The 19,858-nt window shown below is 46.2% G+C and overlaps 8 protein-coding genes across 8 annotated transcripts; 5 read left to right on the top strand and 3 right to left on the bottom strand.

Annotated features, from left to right (window-relative positions):
- The first annotated feature begins 475 nt into the window (after positions 1-475).
- On the top strand, positions 476-1,895 carry F4822DRAFT_109074 (P-loop containing nucleoside triphosphate hydrolase protein). Its single transcript, XM_051452442.1, has 2 exons — positions 476-844; positions 921-1,895. The coding sequence occupies exons 1-2, from the start codon at positions 706-708 to the stop codon at positions 1,634-1,636; spliced, it is 855 nt and encodes a 284-aa protein (XP_051317686.1). The 5' UTR covers positions 476-705; the 3' UTR covers positions 1,637-1,895.
- A 1-nt stretch (position 1,896) lies between these two features.
- On the bottom strand, positions 1,897-4,444 carry F4822DRAFT_109070 (ASST-domain-containing protein). Its single transcript, XM_051452441.1, has 3 exons — positions 3,359-4,444; positions 2,176-3,306; positions 1,897-2,119 (listed from the first exon to the last, which is right to left on the bottom strand). The coding sequence occupies exons 1-3, from the start codon at positions 3,767-3,769 to the stop codon at positions 1,952-1,954; spliced, it is 1,710 nt and encodes a 569-aa protein (XP_051317685.1). The 5' UTR covers positions 3,770-4,444; the 3' UTR covers positions 1,897-1,951.
- Position 4,445: 1 nt separating this feature from the next.
- F4822DRAFT_109060 (MFS general substrate transporter) lies at positions 4,446-6,639 on the top strand. Its single transcript, XM_051452439.1, has 4 exons — positions 4,446-5,162; positions 5,235-5,335; positions 5,389-5,558; positions 5,613-6,639. Exons 1-4 carry the CDS (start codon positions 4,621-4,623, stop codon positions 6,549-6,551), a joined length of 1,752 nt encoding a protein of 583 aa, XP_051317684.1. The 5' UTR covers positions 4,446-4,620; the 3' UTR covers positions 6,552-6,639.
- Positions 6,640-7,022: 383 nt separating this feature from the next.
- Positions 7,023-8,318, top strand: F4822DRAFT_109062 (glycoside hydrolase family 43 protein). Its single transcript, XM_051452440.1, has 3 exons — positions 7,023-7,405; positions 7,464-7,581; positions 7,640-8,318. The coding sequence occupies exons 1-3, from the start codon at positions 7,126-7,128 to the stop codon at positions 8,229-8,231; spliced, it is 990 nt and encodes a 329-aa protein (XP_051317683.1). The 5' UTR covers positions 7,023-7,125; the 3' UTR covers positions 8,232-8,318.
- Positions 8,319-10,264: 1,946 nt separating this feature from the next.
- On the top strand, positions 10,265-11,486 carry F4822DRAFT_388865 (uncharacterized protein). The gene has a single exon (XM_051456919.1). It carries the CDS (start codon positions 10,631-10,633, stop codon positions 11,105-11,107), a length of 477 nt encoding a protein of 158 aa, XP_051317682.1. The 5' UTR covers positions 10,265-10,630; the 3' UTR covers positions 11,108-11,486.
- Positions 11,448-13,610, bottom strand: F4822DRAFT_109040 (uncharacterized protein). The gene is made up of 4 exons (XM_051452438.1): positions 13,262-13,610; positions 13,090-13,206; positions 11,915-13,039; positions 11,448-11,860 (listed from the first exon to the last, which is right to left on the bottom strand). The coding sequence occupies exons 1-4, from the start codon at positions 13,471-13,473 to the stop codon at positions 11,686-11,688; spliced, it is 1,629 nt and encodes a 542-aa protein (XP_051317681.1). The 5' UTR covers positions 13,474-13,610; the 3' UTR covers positions 11,448-11,685.
- Positions 13,611-14,856: 1,246 nt separating this feature from the next.
- On the bottom strand, positions 14,857-17,012 carry F4822DRAFT_388861 (major facilitator superfamily domain-containing protein). Its single transcript, XM_051456918.1, has 5 exons — positions 16,364-17,012; positions 16,203-16,300; positions 15,491-16,149; positions 15,214-15,432; positions 14,857-15,152 (listed from the first exon to the last, which is right to left on the bottom strand). Exons 1-5 carry the CDS (start codon positions 16,698-16,700, stop codon positions 14,996-14,998), a joined length of 1,470 nt encoding a protein of 489 aa, XP_051317680.1. The 5' UTR covers positions 16,701-17,012; the 3' UTR covers positions 14,857-14,995.
- Positions 17,013-17,367: 355 nt separating this feature from the next.
- Positions 17,368-19,448, top strand: F4822DRAFT_388859 (cytochrome P450 4F8). Its single transcript, XM_051456917.1, has 3 exons — positions 17,368-17,956; positions 18,012-18,587; positions 18,647-19,448. Exons 1-3 carry the CDS (start codon positions 17,663-17,665, stop codon positions 19,181-19,183), a joined length of 1,407 nt encoding a protein of 468 aa, XP_051317679.1. The 5' UTR covers positions 17,368-17,662; the 3' UTR covers positions 19,184-19,448.
- Positions 19,449-19,858: the final 410 nt, after the last annotated feature.

The following is a 19,858-nucleotide window of genomic DNA, read 5'->3' as shown; positions in this document are numbered from 1 at the left end:
TTCCTACGCCGCGTCATGGTTTGATAAGTGGGGTTTCAAGTCCGTCGTATACTAGACGTTGAAAGTATGGAGATCTTCCACCGAGTCGGCCGGCCGACTGGTTTATTGCGGGAAAGATTGGCTCTGGTCGAGCATTTTCACCCCGGACGATAATAATTATGTCGTGACATTGTGGCTTTGCTGCCATACAACTTGCTTGGATAGAATTTTCGGATCCAAAGTCGGCCGAGAAAATCATGCACATACGCAGCCTTAGCTAAACTGTTTGGTTGAGGTGGATTAACTGTGTAAATTAGATAGTTGAGCTAGATCTATATTGCGATGTACTCGTGGCGCTTTACGTATAGCGGCTGAGTTCTGAGTTAAGGGTGTCTTTCCTAGTGGCAACGTAAGTCAGGGGTAATGTCTCTCGTAGCTATTTGGATGGAAAGGGGCGAGAATGGTAGGAAGCATTGGCTAATATGTACGAGAGGCTCGTGCCCTCGCTGTGTCTTCGACTATTACTATTCAACCTCCTAAACTTGCACGTTCTTTGAGTATCTCTCCTATTAATGGTACTATAGGCTCTTTCTTTCTAATTGTCTACATTGTTGGCCATTAAGTTTTCGTAACAATCTACTAAGATACCCCTGGATTATGAGCATCTATTCTATCCTTTCACTATTATCATAATATACCCAAAGGCAGGAGATATACATCACTAAAATGGCCTACGCTTCGAAATACACCCCAAAACCGGCGACGGATATCTTTACAAGCGACACAGATATTGATCGTCGACAATGTACAAGGACGGTCCCAATGAAAGTTCTCTTACTCGGATGTGGACGAACAGGCACAACATGTAAGTCTATAGAACTCGATCGTCCTACATAAGGTGTTGAAAGACAAATTTCCTAATTATACCTTCTATATTATAGCTATGAGAGCAGCTATGAAACAACTCGGATACGTCGACACATACCATATGATGAGCTGTTCCATCGAAAACCCTCCTGACGCCTTACTATGGATGGACGCACTACGAGCTAAATATGACGGCGTTGGTCAGCCCTTCACCCGCAAGGACTGGGACAAGCTCCTCGGCAACTCCCAAGCTGTGTGCGATTGGCCCGCCTGTGCATTCGCCAAAGAACTCATCGAAGCATACCCTGAAGCCAAAGTTGTACTTACCGGCCGTGACGTTAACTCCTGGCATGCATCCACAATGAAAACAGTATACTGGCGAGTCACAGATCCAGAACTTCGCACACTATCGCACTTTAGCTGGGCCGCGAGCATGTACTACCCGATGCTAAAGAAGTTTTTCGACACCTTTTTCGAGGGCGACTTTCCGAATCGGGGAAAAGAGGTGTTTCTTCGTCACTATGGAGAAGTTAAGAGCATGGTTCCTAAGGATAGACTATTGGAATATAGAGTTACGGATGGCTGGGAACCGTTGTGCGAGTTCTTGGGCGAGTCGGTGCCCAAGGATTGCCCGTTCCCTAATGTCAATGATAATAAAGATTTTGTCACGCGGTCGAGACGGAGGAACAGAAACCAGATGTTTAATGTTGCGGCAAGAGGTTTGGAGTTTATCTTGTTGATTGCTCTGGCTGTGTATCTGATTTTCTATGTCCAGTGGCGCTTGTTTTAATTTGATTTTGGGGGAGTTGGGCGGTTTACTTTACATAGGGGCACTATTTCATCGATGTAGTTTATTTGTATATATAACTTCTAAAATAGTCATACCAATAGGTTAGATTTGGAAAAGATTTCAGTATAATCATAGTGTTGTGTTCCTCTTCCAGATTTCGTGATCTCTACTCCTTAATTTTCAAAGGACTTGACTAAAAAAGGGCCTATTTTCTTCGATCAACACCCAGCATTCATTTAGAAGCAAATCAAAATTGTAAAAAATCTAATATAATATCAAAAACATAGGAAATTAAATTTAGACTAGTTTACATAGTTAATTTGGTGCAGTTGGCACTCGTGAATAGACCGCTGATCGCTTAACCCATGCCATCCACCCCATCCGTAGAAGAGCGCCCAAAATAAAAACACAAGCGACCGCCATCGCGATCTCTGTTATCCAAACTTCGTCGTCGGTAAAATTGAATCCATATGTATATACAATCTGTGAAATATTAGCCGAAATAATTTCCGCATAGAAGTAATGTTGGGATGTCTTACCTGCTCTTTTACTTCTTCTGAATCGACTGGCTCGCTAACACCCAACATGTGCCCTTTGGAATGCACAGCAACTGCCCTCAGGTATCGCGGATATGACTTGCGTAGTTCAAAAGCAGATTCGAAACTTAACCTATCTGTTCGATTGACTTCTTTCCACACATGGTCGGTGGCGTTGGGTCCTGGTGCGCCCTGAAGTATCCACTTAGACACTTCGGTCGCACCATTCCAACTGACGTAAAAATTCCAATGTCGCGAACTATTTCTTCGCAATGCTGATGATGGCTTTGTTAACGGTTGGCCATGCCATTCGTACTTGTATACTCGGTAGGATTGAACTTCTGCGGTTCCGAATCGGCTCTCTGGGCCGAAATGTGTGTCGCAGAGAACATCGCCGTCGCTGGTGAATTCTGTAAATGCTGCAGAGTTTCCGTAGCCGAGAAGGACGTTGCCGTTGGATAAAGATTGAAATGATCCTTGAGAAACTCCATGGATTTTGTGGGGGTTGAAATATTCTGCCACCACCGACACTGTCAGGGCTTTCTCGTCGATCTTGAGTTTTAATCCACGGGTATCCGCAATATCACGATGCACGTCATCAACTCCATTATCGAAGAGGGTAATTGTATCGTTACCAGACCATCGTGCATCATGTTGGTAGGCGAAGTTCGTAGCAGTGCCATTAGAAAGGTCCTTGAACATGTTCCTCTTGCCGCCAAGGATCCATATTACATCACCAGTCTTGCCGTTGATGTATGTCAAACTGTGCATGTATCGGCTTGAAGTGAGGTAATTGCCTCTTTCGTCTTTGGCAATACTGTTCATGTGGAAAAAGTCGTACGCATTGTTGCCCTCGCCTGCATCGCCGATGTCTCTGAAGCCATCGGATAACCTCCAATGGTCCAATGCGCGCCATTGAAAAATCGCTTGTCCGGTTTCGAGGTCGATTTCTTGGATAAGGCAATCCCACACCGGGCCGATGTGGTTTTTTCCAGCCTCAGAAAGGTCTCGTTGGACGATTTCGTAGACAGTGATTAGAGCGGTCCCCGCTTCGGTGATGCGGAAGTCGTGTAGGTCCGCATCGAGGCCGTTAGCTGCCTTGATTTCTTTAAATAAGACATACGATTTGTCCAGCTATTATTTATTAGCATTAAGAGAAAATCGTCAGATGCGATATGCAGCTTACCATGATGATGGTCCCGGCGCCATGTCCGCCGACGGCATCGTTTCCGGCCCAGAAAGTTAGGTACTTTTCGCCCCTGTACTCCTGGACCATGAGGTTATATAGTTGCTGCCCGCGCCAACTCGATGTCCATATTAAATCGCCATTGCCGTCGAGGATAGTCGTTTGCGGTTCACGAGTAGCGCCGCCTCGGGGAGTTAGGAGTGTATATAGAGACGACTCGCATTCTTTGCTTGACTGCAATACATCGAGTTTAGGTACCTCTAATTCAGCTGCAGACTTAAAGACCGATAGGGGATGCGGCCCATAAGCATCGTGCTCATAACCAAAGTCATATGGATTAGGATCAACCTTAGAAGGTAGGCCGTTGGCAATGCCGATGGCGACAAGAATGAAGGCCCATGACCGCCGCATCGTAGTATTGCACGACTTGGCTTCAGTTTGACATTCACACAACCGGGTCTTGAGATGTGCAAGACAACCGAGCACCGAGAAACTGGGGGATATCCCACGTAATGAACATCACTCCAAGATCAATCCACACTCTTTAACTCCTATTACGGTGCATCCATGAATGTTACGCACATTGATACGTAGATTGGTACGATCATACTAGGGCCAGACCCAATCATTTGCCGGGGGCACCATCTTAGAGAATTCCTTAAGCAAATCTCTGGGTAACTCGGTCGTAAAGCCATGTTTCGGAACGACTGCTGACGATTAATGAGCATAGGTTTCAAGAACCGGCGTGGCTGCTAGACGTTAATTGTGAGTGGTGGTCTCCACCGTGCTATCGTGCAGAGCATTACGTTGACACGCGGCCTGGGGCAAGATCTTTTCCAAACTAGGCGCCGGCTCCACGCCTACCATTTTCTGCGCCACCCATCCCAGTTACACAAATTGTGCTTCATAGTTTCGCGCGTCGTTATTTACGACTGGTGGAGGACTGCGGCTTTGCTTTTTATGGAGTATTGCGTTCATACGTAGCCCTGAGGCCGCTGCCGCGTGGTCGGCGATAATGTGCGAGTAAGTGGTTTAAGCGACCGGCGGAGTTATTGGATGTCCATCCTCCTTATTCCCTTTTAATTCTCTATATGCTTAATATTTCTTGATTTTAGGCAAGATATCCTTAATGGTTGAGAAATGATCTAATTTTTCTGTGTGTATTCTTTTCGTGTTACTATTTCGAGTCCTTCATTTTTATCTCTATTATTTACTCGACTTTGAATTATTTCCTTGTCTAGTCTCCTAGTCTTAATGTAACGATGGACCAGCGCTCGGCCCAGACGCGACATGCTAGAACGACTTCGGTCAACTTGATACACGCCGAGAAGAGACATACCGATAGCCTACAGGCCCCAGAGGAGTTCGACTTTGAAGATACTGAGAGCGACGCTTCGTCTATTAAGCCCAAGAATGAGCCCCTGAACCCGACATGGATGTCGTTACCTCGGAAAGACCAGCTAGCAATTCTTTTCCTATGTCGTTTAGTTGACTTTTTACAAGTCGCTTCTTTACAAGCTTATGTCTTCTTTCAATTGAAGAGCCTCGACGATTCTTTATCGGATTCGCAGGTTTCAAGCCAAGCTGGCATATTACAAGGCGCTTTTACTGGCGCACAGGTATTAACGGCATTTCTCTGGGGTAAAGCGGCGGATGCGAGTTGGTGCGGTCGCAAAAATGTACTTCTTATTGGACTATTCGGAACAGCTATATCATGCATTGGTTATGGCTTCGCGACTAGCTTCGCTTGGGCTGTATTCTGGCGCGCTGCCGGTGGTGGTATCAATGGTACTGTTGGGATAATGTGAGTTAGACACCCCTTGATGCACCGAGCTGCGACTCGTCGATTGCCGTAACTATAACTGACGTCGTATAGACGGACCATGATAGCAGAGATCACAGTAGAAAGGAAATACCAATCGAGAGCTTTCTTAATACTTCCTATTAGTTTTAGCGTCGCGAATACTCTAGGACCTTGTGAGCGATCATCTAGGAGACACAATGCATCATCATGACTAATATCCACTTAGTAATGGGAGGTCTGCTAGCAGATCCCGCGACAACGCTTCCGGGGTTCTTCGGTGAAGGCGCGGTTTGGGGGTTCAATTGGATTGCAGAATACCCCTATGCCCTCCCGAGCGTTCTCAACGCTGTTACCTTGACTATCACGACGCTCATTGTGTTCTTTGCGCTCGAAGAGGTAAGCAATGTCCACGCTGCGTCTTACCCTGAATGATAGCTAACATGGTTGTAGACGTCGAAAAAGAGGAAAGGGAAGGAGGATATCGGGTTGCTCATCGGAGCCAAGCTAAAGAGCCTCTTATTCAAGAAGTATATTGCGCAAGACGAGTATTTCAGGCTCCAGACCCAACTTTCACCGGGCGTCCTGGCAGAGGGCAGGGAAAGCGATGACGAACCACCCTTCCAACCACCAAAGAAGAGTAGTCAGACACTGCCATTCAGACGGGTATGGACGCGCAATGTTATCTTCACCTTGATCACCGAAGCATTCTACGACTTCCAGCTTGGCGCCTTCACCAACTTATGGACGCTTTTCTTATCCACACCAAGGTCGTCGCCGGAAGAAACTGCATCGCGCTCGCTACCGTGGAACTTCATGGGTGGGTTGGGTATGCCTGCAGCGACGGTCGGCGTTGCGACGTCCATCTTGGGGATCCTAGGCATGGGGCTTCAGATCTTCCTGTATCCGCCTGTGCATGCACGCCTCGGCACTCTGCGTGGTTTCCAATGGTTTCTACCACTTTTTCCTATAGCATACTTCCTCACGCCGTATCTAGCGGTTCTACCTTCGTCGTCTGCACCGCCGGAGCCTGCGTCCGGACCCGTGATATGGATCTACATGGCCTTGATCCAGGTCCTACAGGTCACGGCGCGCACTATTACGTTGCCGGCTAGTATCATTCTGCTGAATAATTGTAGCCCGCATCCGAGTGTACTGGGACTTGTCCATGGCTTGGGACAAAGTGTCTCGGCCGGCTTCAGGACAGTTGGCCCGGTTGTTGGTGGATGGTGGTATGGTGTGGGATTGGAAATAGGGGTAGTTGGTGCTAGTTGGTGGGCCGTCGCTGCTGTTTCAGCGCTCGGATGCGTGTCGGCTATGCTCGTATACGAAGGGAGCGGTCATGAGATTTTCCTCGAGGGCGAAGAGGAGGACGAGAAACTCTTGGGATAGGGGCGCTTGCAATTAATGGGTAACTTTGGGACTTGGCTTGGTTTGGGAACTGGTGTAAAATACCCATTAGAATATAGAACTCATATGGAATATGAAGAACATATCATTCCGTCCACTCACTCAAGTCTTTGACGTTCCAAGATAGCTCGTGATGATATCACCTCGGTTCGCACGTTCAGCCCCACGCACTGCTTCTGGACCAATTCTCCCCATGGGCTAGGATACGTGATCGATGGCGATATATATTGACTGCCCGATTAAAGCAGACTCTGGCATCGGATTGGAGCGCGTGTAGCGAATACCAGGTTCTCCGCATGTCCCCATCGTGGATGCCGAATTGAGTGGGTGGAGTTAGCGACGCCGTCATCCAAACCAGATTTACCGTAACATCGCCATCGGTGCTGTCTACGCGCTTTCTCCAATTTCTCCGTCCACCGGAAAATAGATCGCGACAACAAAACAGACCTCGTACACGTACTCGTATGCTTGACGACTTGTATTTATTGATCTCAATGGACGTGCTGAAGAGGAAGACTTTGATTACCAGTCACATAAGATAACAGGCTAAAACGAAATGCACGCATTGACCCTTCTCGTAACAGCGCTGGCCAGCGTTATAGGCGCAAGTCCCACGCCACGACAGTCTTCGAGTTATGTCGGCTACCTTATCTCCACTTTCTCAGACGCCACTCCGCAAGTCCAGTTTCACTTGTCGAAGGGAAATAGCGCCACGAGCTTCAGTTTCTTGAATAAAGGCAAGCCGGTCTTGGCATCGACTGTTGGCACTAAGGGTGTGAGGGACATATTCCTCGCTACAAACTCTGCCCGGTCTGAATATTACTTATTAGCCACTGGTAAGTACTATGTCGTTCAATCTCTGCAAGTGCTTCATTGTAGCTAATTTGCACCTAGACCTCGACATCAATGTGTCGGGATTCTCGTGGGATAAGGCGACAAGGCAAGGAAGCCATTCTCTTGTGATTTGGAAGTCGACAGACTTAGTCAATTGGTCCGGACCTTCATTGAGAACGTACGTGACCCCCATTTTCGTAGTTTTACCAATTTTCCAATACTAATTTATTTCGCAGCGTGGAAGATGCCACAGCGGGGATGGCGTGGGCGCCATCAGCTGTATGGGATGACGCCACCTCGCAATACTATCTCTTTTGGTCGTCGCGCCTTTATGCCGCTTCCGACACGAAGCACACGGGAACGGCAACTCTCGACCGCATCCGATACGCCACCACTAAAGACTTTGCCACCTTCAGTGAGCCCAAAGACTATTGGGCGCCCACGGGTACGGGACTAATCGATCAGGAATTCCAGTACTTGGGGTCGAAAGGTGCATACGCCCGCTTTGCTAAGAACGAGTCAACCAGTCAGATCTATCAGGAGATTACCTCAGATGGGCTATTTGGCACCTGGACTCGCGTGGGTTTGGTCACGTCGGATACTCCGCGAGAAGGTCCTGCATCGTTCGCCGATAATGTGACGCCTGGACTCTACCATCTCCTTCTCGATGATTACACGCAATATGTGCCCTACCAGACAACGGATATTCGTACATTAGCTTGGAAAAAGTCCAGCACGTCAGGGTTCCCCACTGGTCTGAAGCATGGCAGTGTTACCCCAGTCACCCAGAAAGAATATGATGCCCTGGCTGCGGCGTACCCAGCTTAGCCTAGCGTAGAAAAAAGGTACAAACAAGAAAAAAAAAACTCCGACATGAATTCGGTGCGTCGCATATGCCGTCTTTTTAGTTCTGACGTGAGCTCAGTGCGGACCACATACTGTACTGAGCAACTGGATCTGTGTACTCCTGTATGTATGTCAGAAATTAAATTACGACATGTCGACTTTTTCAAGCCACTATTATTAGTAGTCTTGGAAACCGTGCGCTCGATATACCGTGCCATACACTAGAGCTACGAAGGCGAATAAGTGGAGTCTTTTCAACCCAGCGGTAGAAGGCTAGGAGATTGCAGCTAGGACATTATATGCACCTAGCGTATAGCAGTGAGATGTCTACAGAATGAATAATCGCCCATTTTTACGAGTGGTATGATCAAAGTGTCTGCCCTGCCGCCTGGCTGAGAATGAGGGCAAGGGTACATCCACAAGTACATCTTGTGTAGTACATGTAACGATGCACAAGTTAGAATAAATAAGGGCAAAATACTTAAGTACTTCTAGTAATCTTACTTCCAGCCACATTCATGAAATCCGGGGTAGGTGGCTGAGCAGCATGACTATATCGGAGATAACCATTTCCATTTCTGTATTGTCATCTCGAATAGGGGCAATAGGGATAGTTCATATGTTAGTATTACCAAACTTTGAAGATAAGGCAAGTTTGTTCTATAGAAAACTAGTGTCGTACATATTACAAACGTACATGTTGCGATATACGGGCTATTGGTTAGGGGCGACGATACTTATGTGGGTATAGCTACATAAGTACATGGCAAATATTCATAGGTTCATTAGAAACCATCGATAATCTAGTATTAAGAAAAACCCGCATCACAAAATGTATTATGCCTTTAATGCTACTATAGGAGGCCTCGGGTTAGGACACAATGAAATCGAGATTATGGGTGTATATATGGATCTTCGTCACGATTTCGAGTAAATTCCTCGCGCAGCTATGTGTTAATCACCCCTCTATATGGCCAGCTCATTCAAAAAGAGCTGCAAAGGCCTGGCATGACTTAGGCATCAATATCGCCCTTAGCAGCCTCGTATCCCACAAAAGGGTTACAGGAACAATCTAAGGTGGGCATCAGAATAGATATGGACTTCTCAAAAGGAGATACTATCTTAAAGTCACGGTAACGAATAATCGTTGTGGGAATACGCCCATTACGATTGTGTGACCAAATAACACGACGCCAACACAACCTCGAATCCAACTCGGATCCTTAATATTTATACCTTAGAGCCTAATAAGTTACATGTTTGGTAGTAACATGGTTTTTAAATCAGAAGAGGAGGCGTGCCTTTAGAACTACAGTCTAAAGCTACCTTAATTTCAGGTATAGAAATAAACATTCGCCATAAGATAAAATATAACATATAGATCCTCACATAAGTACAAATGGAAATTCCATGCGAATTAAATTATCTTAACCCTAAAGATGTCTATTGAGGGAGTCCTTTATACTAAAAAGTTCAAAGTGATAGCAAAGCTCTTAAACAATAAAATGGCTTTACGTTGGTTATGAAGTCGTGTCTACAGTATCAATAACCTAGGACCGGTTTGTCTTGAAGTAGTTATGGGGTTAACAATTATCCATGAATTTGGTAAAACTTGTACTTCGCATGCAAAATGTAAGATTGACATTTCCACTGGTGCGCAGTCCTGTTCCAACTGGTGATGATCTTTTGATAGACTTATTACTATAGTTATGTAACCCTACCATTATATACCAGGTATCTAGAAAACCCGTTCTAGCTCCAAATCGCATCAAAATATACTCAACAGACAAAGCGTAACAAATCAAGTCTACATAATCCCATTCTCGGGATGTGTGCTACTATAAAACTTTCCCGAAACGTGCGCCGGGCTTTCGGACATTTCGGACTACCATACTACTATTCTCGGGCATTCGGAGCGGTCCTCTACCCCGAATAGCGGTACGGACATGAAGGTGCGCAATGGTATATTAGCCAAGCCCCGTCGCGGGTTTCTACAATGGAGAAAAAGAGGGCTTTCTGAAGCAAATATTGTATGAAATTTGCGTCGGACATATCGTAAAAACGTCAAATGGGGTATATTTCTTTGATTTGATTTGTCCATCCTTATGTAATACACGTTCGCCGCGGGACTCCGTCTATTCGCCCAGGAAGTAAGAAAGAGGCACAGATATTCTTACCCCGCGACCCTCAACCATCAGAAATTGTATATAAATCCAAGCCGTCGAGTAACTTACGTTTGTTTGTAGCTCAGATAGTATTGCATCTCATTTCGAACCGTCCTTGCATCAATTAAATCTTCATTGGCTTGGAATTATTAGCCTTAACTCCTGTTCTATCGACTTGCACAAATTGTCTCACTTGACTTGACCCCCACCTAAGTCATGGCGTCCTTAAACGACCTGCACACCACATTGGAGACTACGCTCAAAGCGTTCTTCAACGATTACACTGTGGCGCTCCGTGAAAAAGATGTCACTAGGATCTCTGCATCCCTCACCCCCGACTGCAAAAGGCTTTTAAAGCCTGCTTACTTCCCTGTCGCCTACCCCTTTGTGAAGGCTGAGGAATCCAACGCTGAATACGAGGCACGTATGAAAGGAGAATTGTCCATCATGGAATCGACAAGTGCGGAAATCCACGAAATTACTATCGACCCTATTAAGCGCAAGGGCAGTGCTTACGTTACGCACATCAATAAGCTTCGTGGCAAGGATACAGGGAATATTGACATCTGCTGGTACTTCGACTTCTCTGATGATGGGAAGAAAATCTCCCGCATTGTCGAATTCATCGACACGGCCGTTTCCGAAAAGATGATCGAGGATATGAGAAAGCAAGGAGTCTTTCCTAGTGCTTAAGGGCTTAAGGGATGGTGACGCTTCCTAGGATGCTAATTGATGTTTTGCTAGGATATTCAGGAGGGGAACTTGCATGATGGCTTCAGCCAGCTTACGTGTTATCCCCTATCACTCCCTTTAATACAACATGATCATCTACCACTTTGTATCCATGTCTTGATGCTTTTCGTTGAGATTGGTCGTAGAAAATGTCATTTTTTATCCTTTATCTCACCATAGTATAGGGGGGCTAGTACATGTGACGATCAACTTGGCACATACCAATTTAGGAATAATAGGAATTGCCTCCTAGCCGATTTATCATGCATTCAATTTTGGTTTATTATAATTATGAATTTTCATAAAATGCATTCATCAAAGCAGATCAAGTCGAAAATTTGAATAAACAACAGTTTTAAATTTTATGAATATGTAGATGCAGATAAGTATAATTTACATGGATATCAAATGTGTGAGCCAAGCAACTCCCGTCCCAAGGTAACCGATACAGTCTAATTTTCGCTCGCGCTGAAAAAATGCTAGTACATGAAAAAGAAACCGTTTACCCATTACGAGAGGTCCAAACTCGTATTAATTCATTAACAGTTAATGCCTTCGGGGGCAGAAGTCGGGATGGTGTAGGGGTTGGTGAAGAAGTTCTCCGGGTCCCAGCGTTTCTTGATGCCGATGAGCTTGCAGACGTTGTCACCGTAGTAAGAAGTCAAGTGGTTGGTTGAGATACCCTTGTCCATGTATCCAGAGTAAGAGGCTTGGCTATAAGAAATGGTTAGTGTTTGCTACTAGATTAGGATGGTGTTGTAAGCTTACCCAACAGCTGGTCGCAGGAACGACTCGAGGTTGTCGAACCAGTTCTCATAGGTCTTCTGAGTGGTGGGGTCTTCCGATCCGTGGACCTGGAATTCAAGGTGGGCGTAGGCCTGAGACTTCCAGGCGAAGGCAGAGGTGGTAGAAGCGTCGGAGATGTTCCAGGCGTGCCACTCACCCCAAACCTGGGAGGCGTCATCTAATTGGCGGATCTGGTCGATAACCTCTTGGAGGACAGAGTCTTCGAGGGGCTTAGACTTCTGAAGGAAGAAAGACTTGGACATGCGGCGGAATCGGGGCCAGGGAGAAGCGGCAGGCAAGTCGGTTCTCTTGGTAGTCTCATCGAAGGAGAATTGAGGGTAGTTGCCAACCTGAGCGAAGGATTGTTGGACAGTGTTGAGGTTGGAAACGAGGGGTTCGACCTGAGCATCCGCAATGCACTCGTTGATACCGTAACCCCACAGACGCGAGTTGTCAGTGTTGCAGTTACCGGCGATAGAGACCTGGGGCTTGCCGATCTTGAGGAGACCAGAGTCGTCAATGAGGCGCTGGAGCTCTTCCTTGGAACCACCTAGGTACCAGCCGACGAATTCAACACGGTTCTTATAAACGTTGATCTGCGAACCCAACTCCTTGGGAGCGGCGGGGCCCCACTCGAAGAAGCGCTTGGCAACAGGGAATTGCGACTCAGTGTCGGTCCAGTTCAACAAGACCATAGCAGATCGGGGGAAGGTGACAAGCTTAAGGGTCCATTCGACAACGATACCGTAGGTCGATCCACCGCCACCTCGGAGAGCGAACCATAGGTCGGGGTGCTCGTTCTCAGAAACGGTTAGGAGTCTTCCATCAGCAGTGACCACTTTGGCACCGACGACGTTGTCAACACCCAAGCCGAGGGATCGCATTTGCATTGTGAAACCACCGGAACCAAGAAGACCAGAAAGACCGACAGTGGGGCAGATACCACCAGCGTAGGTCTTGTTGTATTCGCCAAGACCAGCGTAGAGGGCACCTTGGCGAATACCAGCACCGACGGTAGCGGTTTGAAGGTCTTGCGCAACGTTGATGTAGTCGATGTGGGTAAGGTCGATGGTGAGAGAGTTGTTCAAGGCGGAGTAGCTTAGGAAGCTGTAACCCAATTAGTATTGACATATGTCCAAAACAGGCAAGCTACATACTGGTGACCACCGTTTCGGGGGATGGCCTTGTATCCATTCCTCTTGGCGCAGGTTATCAATGCAGGTACTTCCCAAGCGGTCTCAGCGTAGGCGATGAGAGCGGGGAACTGTTCGAATCTGGTAGGATGTTATTAGAGGCTGTTTATCTCGGAACCAAACCAAGGCAACTCACTGAATCGGCTCGCCAAGACGGGCATCGGTGTAGGTGGCATCGTTGGCATCTACAACTCGCTGGCTTGCGTTGTTACCGAAGACGGCTTGAACGCAGGCCTTCAAGTTGGAGATAGGAGCGGTAGTTCCATTGCCGTATGGGTATCGGTTACCCGTGGGTGTGGCTAGCACAGCTTGCCCGAGAAGGGCGAGCGCACAAAGGGAAAAAAACATCTTGGCTGACGACGACCAATCTGAAGCAGCCACACAAGGAAAAAAAAAAAACTGTTGAGAAATCTATAAAATATATAATATTTATGCGAATAGAAGAAGGAAAGAAAGGAAAATAGGAAAAGAGCTTGATGGATGTAGATCTTAGCTTGAAACGAAGAGACTAATGATGGCAGTGTCCTAGATATATACAAATCGAATTGCTTCGTCTTAATAAGCCTATTACTATGTATGCCATACTATCTTCACCATCCCCGCCGATTTTGACTGGAGCAAATCTAAAATAAGGCATTGTATGGTTCGATGGTAAGGGTTCGTCTTACCCGGAGCTGAGAAGCGAGGCTTGTTAGACCAGGTGGAGCTGACAGAACGGCTGGTAGCGGTATACCAGTACAGTGGCCATCGTTCGTTCGCGTGGGCTCACGTGGGCTGTGTTGTCCAGTAGGATTTAATTTGTTCCTGTCTGTGCCTGGCCCCGAGAAGCTGTGTCTGGTTGACCCGTTACACGACGGAGATCTAATCAATACATCGAATGGAATATCTCTAAATAGGTAAGCACTAAACCAATTTGGATAAGTCCAATAGTATGTTCAGGACTTCGGGATTGAAACATGTAGTAAGACTTTAGAGCATATTACCTCATACGGCTTAGACAGTTTGTAATTAAGTCAGCTTTTAGATAAGATCTATAGTATAGGACTAATTATTCATTAAATAAGCCCTGCTGTCCTATATTATCATCTGCAATACCCTTGCCAAGACATCAACACCGAGTAGAAAAAAGAGGGACGATACTTACCGATTAGGTCGAGACTTTCCGAATTGGGTATCGGCGCATACCATTTTTATCCTGTTGGCCTTGTGCTGCGAGATTGTTTCAAGATCTCGGAAAGGATATTAGTTCTTGCCGGGTAGCCGGAGGTTGGCGGCGCCATATTGGATGAGTTCTCTAAAATTATACTACGTAGTAAGGCGAAAACGATGTTTCTTGATGACTGATCATTCGACATTAGTGGGATCTCAATCCAGATGGTTCGATGTCGTACAAGTCAACGGACTTAGGCATGTAGTTATGGAAAAGGAAATTGACATGACAATTCATACTATGGAGTTAATAGAAAGCGGAGTTTTATTCAAACTACATGCAGGTCGTACAAATGACGTATTGTATACCTGTTGGCGGATTCGTGCATACCGTGCACCATCCGATGGCGCACCATTGAAACACTCAGGTACATTTACGTATGCCAAGACATAGAATTTAAACCCCCACATCACGATAGTAAATGGTGTTGATGATGTAGATACCTAAATGTGCAAAATGAGTGGGATCAAGACATAGAACACAATCGACACTCTTCATGGATAGAAATCGAAATATTCAATGATAGTCCTTCTTTGTCATTCATCATGATAACTTATGCAGCCTCATTTCTATAAGTACACGGTAATTATACACCTTCCATATTTCCGTATTGTACATCCTAGCCCGGGTATAAAAATCAAAAAATCAAAATTATTAAAATCAAAACACCTTAGATTTAGGCGCAGCCCAAATCCTAGAAACCAAGAATAATGCCGATCCAATACTCAACGTCACACCGGCGAAGATGATGAGATATTGGTAGTTGCCGTTGTCGGTCGCTAATAGGGCTCCTCCTATCGGTCCACCGATCAAAACACTAAATTTATGCAATTAGATTCTGTTCATAATATTGGAAACTTATGAAAGTGATGACTTACCCAACCGAGCACACCGCCATTGTTACACCAATCTTTATACCGACTGTACTCATGTCGGAAGTGAGCTTCGCGACAGCGCCGGATTGTAAAGAAATCAGACCACCCGAGAAGAAACCGTAAAGAGCTGAAAATACAATGATCGTGTTCTGCGTTGTCATGGCCATAAGGGCGAGAACCATGACACTGGAAAGCGTGGCAACAATCGTCGTAATGTTGAAACTATTAAACAGTGTTAGCTAGTCGTATCATAGCATTCAAGAAGGGGTCCTTGACTTACACTCCTATCCTGTCCGACATAAAACCAGAACCGATACGTCCGAGGAAAGATCCACCGTTAAGAATGGCGAGAAGGTAGTTCGACATCGTAGGGTCGATACCATGAGCCATACCGTAACCGGGAAGGTAGTAAAAGGGAATGAACATTCCTAAGAAAGCGAATAGGAAACCTACTGTCATGATGAGGTAAGTGGCGTTAGAGAGTTCCTTCTTGAGACTGGCATTGTTAATAGGTCCGTGGCCGCCGCCAGTGGATTTTCGTTCAACAATTAGTGCTGTAGAGACTGATAAAAGACCTAGGCAAATGAAACCACAAATTCGGCAAGTCCACCCAAAGCCGACAATCTTGAAGAGACGCTCAATTAGAATGGGCCAGCAGATACCGCCGATAGAGGAACCGGACACGACGATTCCTAGAGCGAGACCTCGCTTTGTGCTAAACCATTGGTTAATCGAAGAGATTGTCGGGTAAAACAGCATAGCATCAGCAATGCCATATAATATGCCCTGCGCTAGTAAGATCTGGTAAAACTTGGTCCCTAGACTGATGAACATAAAGGAAAGAACGTAAAGTATGGATCCGGGAATTGTTAGTTTTCTGGCTCCGTATTTGTCGAAAGCCGGTCCGATCACCATTCCTCCGATAAACAGTAAGAAAAGCTATCGAATGTTTAGCCTTCGTCCTGTATAGTATAGGGGCCATCATAATGTACCTGAACTGAACCTATCCATGAGATAGCGCTGGCGCTGCTTCCCGCTAGATAGCCTTCTTGGTAAAATGTCTGGAAAGTACCGAAAGAGTTAAGTAAACCTATAAGACAAACTTGTGTTAGTGTATCATCATAATTAACTATCGGTAGGTGAGGTTGCATACCGAACGTGGCACAGTAATTTATGAATCCACCCGCTACCACCAACCAAGCTCTCATCCCACCATCTGGGACAACATCGGGAGGAGCAATAAGCCCTTTCTCTGGTTCATCGGATCCCTTGTTAAAAATTTCGGGTGCATCTAAAGGTATTACGTCTAGAGTTTCTGAAGAAGATGATGTCAGGTACCAGGCGTCCGACCTGATTTGCGGACTTTCGTGCTCGTGAGGTGCCTCGAGAAGTAAGTCAAGAAGAGTTCCACGGCTGAGGCTGGACCGCTTGAGAGCCTCGATATGCTCTCGCAGCCTCGGGTCGATCATCTCGTTGTGAATGTAAGGCATGATTCTGAATTTAGAAGAAAAAAATAGAAAAAAAAGAAAGAAATAGATAGATAGATAGAAAGATAGAGAGACAGAGAGACACAGAAAGGAGATAGAAGGAAAAAAGGAAACAAGGAAATTACAGAACCTGGCTGTTTGTCGTTTGGTTTGAGAGATGAATCTATGGTGAAGAAAACATTCACTACGAGATTGGGCAGGGCCTCATGTATTTCTAGCTTAATTCGCAGCTGATTCACCGTATTGTTGCTATCTAAAAAGTCATTTGTCCTACTAAGCGTACTCTGAGTACTCAACAAGAGTCCATTCCCGACGGGGGAACAATTGGACCATTACGCCAATTACGCCATCAACGTTGCGTTGGGGCCGAGTTCTCCGGGCCGAGCGGGTCGCTAAGGCCGAGGCTCTGTCCTACGCTTATAATGATTGATGGCTGAATGGTTGAGCCACGTGCAGACCCCCCCTGTCCGACCTTCGTAGAATTTCCCTAGAATTTTACCCAATTTGAACCCCTGCTAATACCCTGTAAATGCCCCGTTAAGGCCCCGCTAATTCTCCCGTTCACACTCGGAGAAGCTGGACCTATTAAACTTAAAATAGTCTTACTTAGTCTTCAACGTTTTGAAACAATACTCAGCCCTAAGATCTTTAAAGCCAAAAATAGAATAGGATCGTTATCTTAACTTCCGTCTCCGCCTCGCAGAAGGTCATCATCATACGTTGATTAGTTGACAAGTTGACTTTAATGTAATTGTCAGCGCGGAGCACGCCGTTCTGTGAAGGCTTTTTAATGACAGGGCTTCCGTTGACTTGACACTAGAAATCAACAATCTCAATCAACTTAACTCATCAACACTTAAAAATACATTTCTTTTTTCTTTGTATTTATTTCCTTCCTATTTAGTGAACTGGTACTGGGTCACCTGAAAAGTTCAAATTTGCTTTAACTTTTGGCGCGTTCCAAGATGTCTATCACAGTCATCGTCGCGCTTGTCGCGTTAGTTGCCTTTGTGGCTCTAAAGCTCAGAGGAAACACGAAGATTACCTCCTTCAAAGAGCAAGGAGGTGTCCCATTCTTTGCAGCTGCTCTTGCCTATGCTCAAAATCCTGTCGCTACCATTCGCCGAGCCACCAGCCAAGCCGGAAACATTTTTTCCATACAACTATTTACTGTATACAATGTGTGGTTGCGTGGCAATGATCTGAACAAGGTCTACCTCGAGACCAGGGAGGACACATGGTCGTTCGGAGGTGGAATGGTAAGTGACTGAGCCCCATCAGATCGTAGAATTACGTCTTCTAATTCGTGTTCAGGGTATCTTCCTCAACAGAATCTTGGACGGTGGATACTGGCCTCACTTGAGAACCCTGGCCGGTTCTCTCGCTCATTGGCTCAACCGTTCCGCGACTCTCGACTACGTCACCAAGGTGTCCAATGAGGAAGCTGAGAAGTCCTTCAGCAATTGGTCAACCAAGAGTGACGTGGAACTGTTTGAGAGCGTGTCTGGTTTGGTCCACCAAGTCATTGTCCGATGCCTCATGGGTCAGGACTTCTATGACAAGTCATGCTCCGAGCTTCTAGACCTTCTACACGCTATGGAGGCTGACATTGGAAGTCTGTACAACATGTTCCTCCCCGCTTGGGTTTCCCACCCCCCTGCGAAGCGATTGGACGCCGCCAGAGAACGTGTGCGGGAGATCTTCAACCAGCGTCTGCAGGAGAGAAGTATGGACCCCGAAACCTGGTCTAAGTCATCGGACTACATCAACTACACGTTGTCGGACAAGACTATGCTTCCTCTCAAGGATCTCCTTCCTTCCCACCATACTCTCCTCATGTTCGCTGCCCACACCAGTACCGTTGCCAACATTGCTTGGGCCATCATTGAGGTACGTAATTGCTAGCGTCGTTCGCCAATTGAAACAAGATTATACTAACAATAGAATAGATCCTCAGACACCCCGATATTCTTGCTGAGCTCCAGAAGACTCTGCGTGAGAGCCCCGAGGAAGCCGATTCGCTCCTGCTACAAGCTTGCATCAAGGAGACAAGCCGTTTCTACGCTGGAATGAGCACTCTTCGTATCGCGCGCAAGGACCACACAATTCCCACCACGTCGATTAACGTTCCCGCTGGTGCTCTTGTTTCTATTTCGCCTTACCTCACCCACCACGACCCCGCTAACTTCTCCAACCCTGACCAATGGACTCCCGACCGCTGGATCAGCCAGGAGGGCGGAATTGTGCAGCTAGACCAGAAGCAAGGATTGAAGTACATTCCATTCGGAGCTGGTAGCCACCGATGTGTTGGGGAGAAAATGGCGGCTATCGTGGCTTCGCGTGCACTGTCTACTCTGATCCGCAACTACAACGTTGAGTGGGCGAATGGTGAGCCCCGCAGCGAAGTCACTGACTTCGACTTCGGAAAGCTTGGTACTCCTTGGCTCAAGGGCGACACTCGGGTCAAGGTGACTAAGAGAGTCTAAGATTAGAAGATCATGTTTACGTAGCAAATTTGGGTCGTGTGGGTCTAAAAGGGTGGTATTGTTCTGGAAGCACGGCGTATTAGATTCTATACTAGGTTAGCAGGTACTTTAGGTTCATTAGGCTTTTTTAGTGTAAAATCATGGGTTAGAGAAATTTAAGCTTACTTTCAAGGTTACTTCCAGGTTGGCAAGGTTCATGTAAAAATAGCACTATTATGTAATTGACCCATTGTAATCGCCGATCCGGCGCGGATCCGAGTAAAAATCATCGGGTGCTCCGAATAGTGGGTCACCTTTGCTAGTACAAACCCGAAGTTGCCTAATTAGGAAAGATCATCGGACGAGAGTTGAGCCGATCTCGACTACACCTGTGTAACTGTAGGACATTTCCTATAGCAAATAGGCATCATGTGAATTTTCAGCTCCGAAGCAAATTAAAATCCGAAAGATGAGCTCATTTAACTTTTCAAGTCAAAGGTAAGACTTTGGTCCTAGATGGAGCAATATCTCGCCGGTTTTTACAATTATTAACAACTACGATGCCGACTATGTAAGGGAATTATCACGAGGTACCCAGTTGGTTAAGGACTTTTAAGTCCTTCGGTGTTTTCCGATACGTAGAATAGATCTGGCTCGGCGAAGGATGTAGGTTTGAAGCACTAAATTTCAGTCAAG

This window comes from Hypoxylon trugodes, assembly GCF_022578975.1.
Source record: "Hypoxylon trugodes strain CBS 135444 unplaced genomic scaffold F4822scaffold_2, whole genome shotgun sequence".
NCBI classification, from domain to species: Eukaryota; Fungi; Ascomycota; class Sordariomycetes; order Xylariales; family Hypoxylaceae; genus Hypoxylon; species Hypoxylon trugodes.
The sequence above is the reverse complement of the archived record's forward strand: the minus strand, read 5'-3'. Positions and strand labels throughout refer to the sequence as shown.